The sequence below is a fragment of the Arachis ipaensis genome, chromosome B03 (assembly GCF_000816755.2).
Source record: "Arachis ipaensis cultivar K30076 chromosome B03, Araip1.1, whole genome shotgun sequence".
NCBI classification, from domain to species: Eukaryota; Viridiplantae; Streptophyta; class Magnoliopsida; order Fabales; family Fabaceae; genus Arachis; species Arachis ipaensis.
Window position 1 is genome coordinate 29,884,329 of NC_029787.2, and position 9,117 is coordinate 29,893,445.

Sequence of the window (9,117 nt, forward strand, 5' to 3'; positions counted from 1 at the left end):
CGCTCTTCTCTTCTCCTCATCCTCTCCTGGTCCGACTCCAACGCATCTCGCGTCATGGTCCGACCCGAATTGTCTCCTATCGAGGCCGAATTCATCTCTGCAATTGAGTGGTTCGTCTTGGATGACGTCAGCGTCGTTGTCGCCGGCACCTCCTGCGGTTACCTGCTTGTTTTCTCGCTCCGTGGGGAACTCATTCATAGACAGGTAATTGACAGAACTGATTTGATTTGTTGGTTGCTCTTTGAGATTTGTGCATTTTGAATGGGAAACAAAGAAACAAAACTTTGATCTATTGATGCGTTGAATTGCTATTGTTCTTGAAAAGAAAGAAAAACCTATTTTAATTCCTCATGAAAAAAGTGCCATGGGACTGATAATGTTGAAGTCGAATGTGCGTTCGTGTGCGTGCGTGTTTGTTTGGGATACAAATTTGGTTTAGAAGGTCAAAAATTTTTTCTTTTCTAGATACAGCAGAGATATTCATTTCTCAGCATTTCGGTTTTCATGAATGCATTATTCGATATTAGAAACTGTAATCTGCTTGGTATTATTATAACCTCATGCGGATGTTTTGCTTCTCTATATCAAATAATCCATCAAAACCACCACCTCTATATCAAATACTCCACCTGCAGATACTACACAGTTATGAACGCAGCACCTACTGGCAAACCATGACTACTACATCATTAAATATATAATCCTCTGCCCTCCTTCCTCTGTTATGACTTATGAGTGGGTCTCACCGTCAAAAGGTCGCTACTCCTTTTCTTTATTGTCTAAAACTGAGGCCAGTTCCTATCTCAAAGCTAGAGAGTTTGAATGTTGGGTAGAGGTGATGAAGGGGAACGTTGTGATTGGATGCTAGTGGGTATAAAAGAGTTAAGCTGTGTGTGGGAGGCCGGTTCCTATCTCAGAGCTAGGCAATGAAGGCAAAGGGTGTGATTGCTGTTGGATGCTACATGCTAGTGGGTATATAAGATTAAGCTGTGAGTGAGCTGGTAGAAAGCTCGTTTCATTGCTATGGGCAAGGGCCATTCAGACTAAAGGACTGGACATTTTTAACACCTCTCTTGTGAGAAAAAAATGTTCGTAGTTCAAAGTTTGGACATTGCTGACCTGTGTAGTGGTCCAAGGGTGGTTTCTTTGTCAATTGGATGTTAATAACTTCTTGCACCGAGGGTTGGAAGGAGATGCTTTAAGAAGATAACACTCACCGCTAAGTCTTGGCTAAATCATGGCAAGCATCCAAGATACTCAAGTCATTTTATTACCTTAACAACAAGTATGCTGAAGGTTGCATTCACGAAATTTTCCCCATTTCTTGTTGAGTGTGGATATGTCCCAAGATATGGGTAACGTTTATGTCTAGTAATGCTGATATGATAATTCTGTTGAGAAGTTGGTCATTTATCTTTCGACAGAAAATGTAATTTTCGGGTTCTTAATCATATGTTCCCTAAAAATTTATTCAAATACTTTGTTCTTCTTTCAAAAAACCTTTATGACAGAATTAAAATTTTTGGTGCTACCTTGTCATCTTAAGCATGGGAAACTCCACGGGGTATACAAATCAGATTATGAGTAAAATCCTCAACACAAATTTAGATTTATATTTGTTATATTCTTTTGCTATTTGTTAATATGTCTTATATCAATTTGCTTCTAAATAGATGATTTATCCTGGACGAGTTTTAAAGTTAAGAGTTCGGGGAACAAAGAAAGACTTAATTCAAGATACTTCATCAGAAGAATTTTGTGTCATTATGCCAGGCGTAGTTGCCCGCTTTGATGGCTCCGATATTCAGGTAAACATCAACTTCTGTGTTTCAGCTATGTATAACTTTCTGACCTGTAGTCCTTGTGTTAAATGTAAAACTTAGGATGCTTTCTTGGGTATTAGAATACTTTATCTTGTTTACTGTAAAATTGTTTGCTGCATTTAAGTGGATCTTGAAAAAAATTAAAGTAAATCTGAAAAATGCTACAATCTTAAAATCTGGATTTTGAATCTAATAGTATCCATTGCAATGTTGAAATGTAGAATATGCTTCATAAATGGTTTGAAGAAGAATATTCTCAAATCTGGGTTCAAAAGCCAAAGAGCCAAGATTCAGAGGATTTTGAAAATCAATATGTAAAATTACCTTACCAGTTATGGAATATTGGCAAGTATGGTACTTGTGCTGACGCGGCACTCACAGGCATAATGCCTCCACCACTATTGGAAAACCAGGTAAAATCCATTCAATAATGATGCCAAGTCTGCATCACTGATGATACAAATTCGTTTCGTGAAATACAAACATAATTTTTTGTTTGCTTTTTGCATTGTATAATCGCTTGATTTCCTTTTCGATTTAATTTATTTGTTTTTATTTAATTTATTTATTTTTTCAATTGCGCAGCTCATCTTTCACAGTTTCACTTTATCGTACTGTGATTTTCATCTTCCATAATGATTGTTTTTGGTTAAATCCTAGAAAGTGGATGCTTTCTGAAGTCATTTCTGGTATTTGAATTCAGCTGCTTTTATTCTTGGGCAGTCCAGTCAACGTTATTATTGTGCAGTGGCTGTTGGAGAGGATGCTGTGATCTCAGCATACAGGTACTTCGTGGATTATGTAATGTGCTTCTTCAATATTTATATGTGCCCTGATGTGCTTCATTAAGTCTTTTATTGATCAAGTTTGGTTTGACCATTTGGAAGACTCTCTGAGGACAAAGGCAGGTCTTTAGTGGGAGAACTCTTGTCTAAAGTTGTACCCGCAGCATTTTCCACAGTAGCATCTTTTTCGAAGTTGATTTGGCGGAGTGAACAGACGTCTCCCAAGAAATCTCCAAAGAAATCAGAGGAGAAGCCACAGCCCTTTGCTCGAGGTAGGAGGAACTAATATCAGTCTTTGCTTGTTGTGGTTATAACGACACATGAACTTGCAAAATATTTTGGATATGAAATAAATAGAGCTTAAACCAAGTAAAAGGAAAGGGAAATATTATAATTTCCTGGTAGTTGGAGTTATTTAGTTGCTGAAGTTTAACCATGATGCTTGAATAGAGACCAGGGTCCTTGAGTTTTTACATCAGTTTGGTCCGAGTTTTAAACATACTCAATTTGGTCCTTGAGTTAATAATTGTGAATCAAGTTAATTCTTCTGTCACCAATTTAGTTAATAGAATGCTTATGTGTACCTCACCACTTTCTATCTTGAATCAAGTGCTCCTCCCTAACCCACCTCCATTGCCTCCCTACCCGCTCCAATTTCCTCTTCCCTCCTTGCTCCTCTCCCTCGCTTTTTTCCTAGTCTTTCTTCTAAATTGACCATTTTGCCCCTAGACCACCTCTCGACCTTTGAAAACAGCAAGCGTGCTTCAACACCATCGGAGTTGCTGGGTTGAGGAATTTGGGGATTCACAGGTTACGAACCCTATGAGTGTGAATGCAAATGCAAATGGGTTATCTAATCACAATGGGAGTTCAACTGCAACCGCATCTCAAATGAGTGAAGATGTGAACGTGGAGCATATATAGAGCAATGATGGTAGTAGATAGTTGATTCTGGTGTTGGTTCGGCCAAACCAAATTGGATTGAGTTCCATTTGTTAATTGATTGTCAATTGAATGTTGAGATGAATTCTACTAATTCACTGATGGTGATGGTTTGTAATGTTGAATATAGCGGAAGGGGTAGTTTGGGAATTTAACATGCCACACTTGCTTATCTCTTAATGGAGTCAACATAGATTTAACATTTGGATACTTTTTGTTAGACGAGGCTCTTTTCTAAGTACAAAGTGAGTTTAATTCTTTTATGAATAATTTTGTGTGTTTTTAATTTTCATCTTTCCTGAGTAGAAATAGCAGTTTTTTTGGTCAAAGGGGGCCAAAGAACCTAGAGGATATTTGAGAACCCTCTCAACCCTTCTCACCTTTTGCTATTCATTTCAACTATCCCTTATATATAGTAATTTCATACAAATCCCACCGTTGGATCAGAGGCTTATATATTGTAAATAACGTCTATAGGATTTCACATTAATCCAAAATAATTTGACATAATTTTTATAGTTCAAAATTGAAGGTAATATAAAAGTTTATAATGTGTTTGAATATGAGTTGCTAGTTCATGATTTTATTGATGTTCAAGTTTACAAGATTTTGAATGATCTTCATGATAGATGATTGTAATTCAATGGTGCCATCAATAAAAAAAGAATAATTTTAGAGGTACGAGTGGTGTAATTGTTTAGAGAGAAAGAGGTTATGTTACGTTGGTTGTGTTGCTTCTATTGTGTACTATAAAACGTGTTATGTTGGTTATTTGCTAGTAAAGTTTACGTACATATAGAGGAGGGTAACATTTATCCCAACTAAGAATTTATTGCCCATATTTTGTTCATTTATTCAAACCAAAAATATATTTTTCCAATAAAATAGGAGATACCTCTTTTAACCCAATCTTTCCTAATCATTATTATCTATCTTCCTTGCATAATTCTCCTATTCCATCCTTTTACATTTACTCAGGCTTCCTCTTTCTCTTCAGACTTCCATTTCTTTCGTAACCTTAATGATAGGGAATCCTATGAACTTAATTTTGAATCTTTTAGGTCTCCTTGATGGTTTTCCGTTTTTTTTAACCTCGACAAAAGTATATGGTCTCTTTACATCTCTAGTAGTTTTACTTGTAAATCCTTTTCCAATTTCTTACCGATTCATCCAACAGAACTTTCCATCTAGACCCCATTTGGAAGTCCAAAGCTCCTTCTAAAGTCAAATCTTTTATATGGATAGCTCTGCTTAACGGAATTAATACCCAATGGTATGTTACTGGTTTGAAGGCCACATAAGGATATCTTCCCTGATGTTTATGTTATGTGTGGGGAAAATTCACAGTCAAATTCACGTGTTTTTGCATTGCCCGCTGACCTCTTTTATATTGAAACAATTTGTTTAGCATCTTTGACGGTCATGCAACCCTAGACAAATTTCTATTTACTAGGTTTGTTTGGTTTGCTAGTAGAAAATATGCAAAATTTTTGTGGCACTGTGCAGTTTTTGCCATTATCTGGACAATTTGGTCGGAGCGTAATACACACACCTTCAATGACAGATTTTTTTACTAGCATACTTTATGGGATAGGATTAAACACGTGGCATCTACTTGGTGTAAAACTCATGATTTTATAAGGGACTTCCCCCCTCAGAAGCTTATTTTGATGTAATTTGATATTAAGAAGCTTATTTTGAGTGTTCTTTTAATTAAATTCAAATGATGCACACTTGAGTCTAATCAAGAAAACAAAAGAAATGTTGTTGGACCTACCCTTTTCTAGCAATAGATGATTTGATAAACTGGTTGTAGGGTTAATGTCCTCCTTAGTTGTCTGACTTTGCTATCATTGTTAAATGCAGCTTCACCTTTGACTTGTTTTAAGGATCACCCTAGGAAGGGTGAGAAGCTTACCTTATCCCCAAGTGGTACATTGGCTGCTATAACAGATTCACTTGGTCGCATATTGCTGCTTGATACTCAAGCGCTTGTGGTTGTGCGCTTGTGGAAGGTTCTCTCTTGAACCTCAATTTTCCCTCCCTGAAATATCAAAATATAGTATCTGTTTTATAATTTATTCTCTTACTATGGAATTCGCAGGGATATAGGGACGCCAGCTGTCTATTCATGGAGATGTTGGTTAACAAAGACACCACATCGTCAAGCTCTAATCACTATGAACCTGTGAAGAGTGATTACTGTTTGTGTTTGGCTATTCATGCACCTAGAAAAGGAATCATTGAGGTACATTACATATTTTACCTTTACATTGCAATTAAAAACTTGAATTATTAAAATGATATTATGACTAATTTTCTGAGTTCTCTCATTTGTTGTTAGTGTAACATTGACATTTGACAGTTGAACTTTATTAGTATGCATAAATAATTGAATAAACTTTCTTTTATGAAAAATAAATAAACAAATAAATGAATAAACTTTTTAATTGCATGAAGTGGCTTAATTTCTTTCCTTTGTGAATGACATGAAGATCTGGCAAATGAGAACTGGACCTCGCCTTAGAACAATTCCTTGTGCGAAAGGTAGCAAAATGTTGCAACCGACCTACAGGGTTGGTGCTTCAACGTCTTCCGCTCCATATGTGCCACTTGAAGTTTTCTTCTTAAATGGGGACTCGGGTGTGATTTCAGTCTTAAGTCGAACCTTGGATTCTTGAAAGGTTTTAAGTTAATTTTATTATTCTCTCACCTTCTATACTAAACTATAATACATGCATTGTTAAAATTTCAATTTAGTCAATGGTGATTGTTGTTTTATCTTTGTATTCAGTTAAGATCAATGGTCGCATATTACCAAATACCAGTATCACATAGTAACATTAAGATCTGTAAGTTTCTCTTAGAAAAAAATGAAAAAAAAAAAGGACAAAAGGGGATCCCTAACCGTAATGATTTCCTACTAAAATTTGCATGCCGATAGGGGGTAAATGTGCTTTGATTAAGGTTGACTCTATTTTCTTCGTTTTGGAATTGGTGATCATAATTGTTTCTTATTTCTTAATCAACAAATTTTCTCTAGAAAATGGTTATGGATCGATGCGATGGGGACGTGGAAGAATGCTGCATTAGCTTTCACTGCACTTCTATAAGTTGAGTTGGTTCCACAATTGAATGTACATAATTAATAATTTGTTTCCATGGCAAATTGACTGTCAACTATGCAAATGGCTAACATGGCTTGAATGAGTTGCGCTTTTGGGCTTTTAATTTTTTTTTTCATTTAAATAAAATAAAATAAAATAAAAAAGCTGCTAAATGTACAAGAGCATAGTAGTATAGAAACCATGGTTCTAAATCCGAACCGAATTGGCCAGTTGAATTGGTTCAACTAGAAATCGATGCTTAATTCGGTTCGATTCTTAAACAAAATCGGCCTATCTTTGAATTCTGGAGGTACCGAGGTAATTACAAAACTGTCGGAAATTGGTATCTTCGACTACAGCTTATGAACTTTTTCAACTTCACACTGTTGAACTCTTTCTTAATCCGAATATTTGTGTCAAAATTTTGGCTCAACATGGTTAGAAAGCAATTCATATCTTCATTACCGATTGATAAGTACCAAGGTTTATTAATTCAATTTTTTTATTCATTGAAATTAATGATACCTACGTTCATAACCTTTCATAAATTCAAAGTGACATGCCTTCATTTACCTTTCATGGATACTAACTTTTGTATTATATTGTACAATTTTTTTTGGCACACGATGTTCTCTCTCTCATACAGTTATACCCAATCTTATCCCCTTCTAATTTGTGTATACACATCTAACACAGTGTGTTGCTCAATCAACTTAAAAGTTAAAACCATAAATAGCCAAAAAAAAAAAAAGCAGACAACAAAATCTAAATCAATCAACTTATGATCCATGTTTGAGAAAATCCGTAATCAAATAGAAAACGAAAAAAAAAATGAAATCTATAAAACAAGGAACTCATAGTAAAAGAATTACATGCATGTATGGTTACAAAAAAAAAATATCCAGGTAAGATTATCCCAAAGAAAACTGTTATACATATAAGTTTTTTTTATAAATTAAGTTCAACCAAATTAAATAATAAAGTTTGAGTGAGTAAGCAAATGAGAGTGATGAGAATGATTTTTATTGATATTAGACCAACTTAGTTGGATTTAATTAACAAAAAAATTTGTATGTGTAGCATTGTTCTATTCTAAAAGCATCAAACCAAAAAGTGTGATGTCCATTGTCACTAAACTGTGTAAATAAATATGATAATATATAATACCAAAAAAAAATATGATAATATATATTATTATATATATTGTCTCTGAACTAAAAAAATCATTCACATAAATTAAATAATAATGTCGATTCATTTACACTAAGAGCAATGTGTCTTAGTTTACATTTTATAAATACCAAGCAATAAGAACCTTAATTCATCGACTTATTATAAACACCAAGCTAAGTTTCATTAACTCAACTGTTACATCTATGATATTAAACTAAATAATTTACCTTTTCAGTATTTTTGACTATATAATAACATAACGAACTATAAAAACATAATAATAACATAACGTTGTTAATCATTAGATCTCACTAGCATTATTGATTAAAACTTAGAAAAATATTAGAGGACCATTAGAATTTATTATTTTTTACCATCACTTAACCATTAACATAATTTTTTTAGTCTAGTTCTTTTAGTTTAGTAATTTAACAATATACTTTATCTCATATTTTTAAATATTGATGGCTAACCAAGAACCAAAAATAATAAATTTTGATGCCTCACCAGCATTCCTCTCTGATTTGATATACAACAAATTAAAAAGTGACATGCCAAACAGTGGAATGAGTTTTATCTATATATGCATCTCTCCATACCCTAGAGTTGCATATATGTGCAAAATGTATCATAATTAAGGGTTGTTAGCACTGGATGTTTTATAATGGCCAAGTTCTCCACGACAAACCTCTTTTTACTTGTCCTTTTGGCTTCAGGTTCCCACATCATTCTATCACATCTGATATTCATATTTTTTGTCTAATCTGTATATATTTTCCCCCTCGTTCTAAGATCTATGGAAATTCAATATTCTACATCAAAACGTCATGTTTAATTTCACTCTATTTTCAGTTTTCTCAAGGACAATTCAAGTTGTTAAGGGAGAATTTTGTAGAGTGCAGACGGATAACTTTTGCATACAAGACAACATTTGCGAACAAAAGTGTGAAAAGTTTCAACTGGGAACTTATGCCCTTGGATATTGTGCTAATCTGTTTTGTATTTGCACCTACATTTGTGGATTGTAGTCTTGTAGATTAGAATTTCGGATTACCTAGAATCGCAATGTTACTAGTTAGGATGTGATGATGGCGGCGATTGATTGATGTATGTTCAATTGCTATCTTCAATTGAAGGGTATGCAACTTTATCACTCAAAAATTTTTTTTTTTTCATGTCAATGAATTAATCTAGTTGATTTGTGTCAATGTGTTAAACGAAAAATTAAAAAAAGAAAAAGAAACTCGGACATTATAGAATTTGATAATTAAAAAATAAATTGATGGG

General features: G+C 34.1%; 1 protein-coding gene and 1 long non-coding RNA gene across 2 annotated transcripts in view; both read left to right on the forward strand.

The window, feature by feature from the left end:
• The window catches only part of LOC107630057 (rab3 GTPase-activating protein non-catalytic subunit), a 6,828-nt gene extending 485 nt beyond the window's left edge, over positions 1-6,343 (forward strand). Inside the window, exons 2-9 of the mRNA XM_021118593.1 lie at positions 1-204; positions 1,674-1,808; positions 2,045-2,236; positions 2,547-2,608; positions 2,711-2,880; positions 5,417-5,565; positions 5,655-5,798; positions 6,046-6,343. Of these exons, the coding sequence (XP_020974252.1) occupies positions 1-204; positions 1,674-1,808; positions 2,045-2,236; positions 2,547-2,608; positions 2,711-2,880; positions 5,417-5,565; positions 5,655-5,798; positions 6,046-6,231 (1,242 nt within the window). The 3' untranslated portion in view covers positions 6,232-6,343. The remainder of the gene's footprint in view (positions 205-1,673; positions 1,809-2,044; positions 2,237-2,546; positions 2,609-2,710; positions 2,881-5,416; positions 5,566-5,654; positions 5,799-6,045) is intronic.
• LOC110269625 lies at positions 8,395-9,032 on the forward strand. Its single transcript, XR_002358395.1, has 2 exons — positions 8,395-8,546; positions 8,683-9,032. It is a non-coding gene; the product is annotated as an uncharacterized LOC110269625 (long non-coding RNA).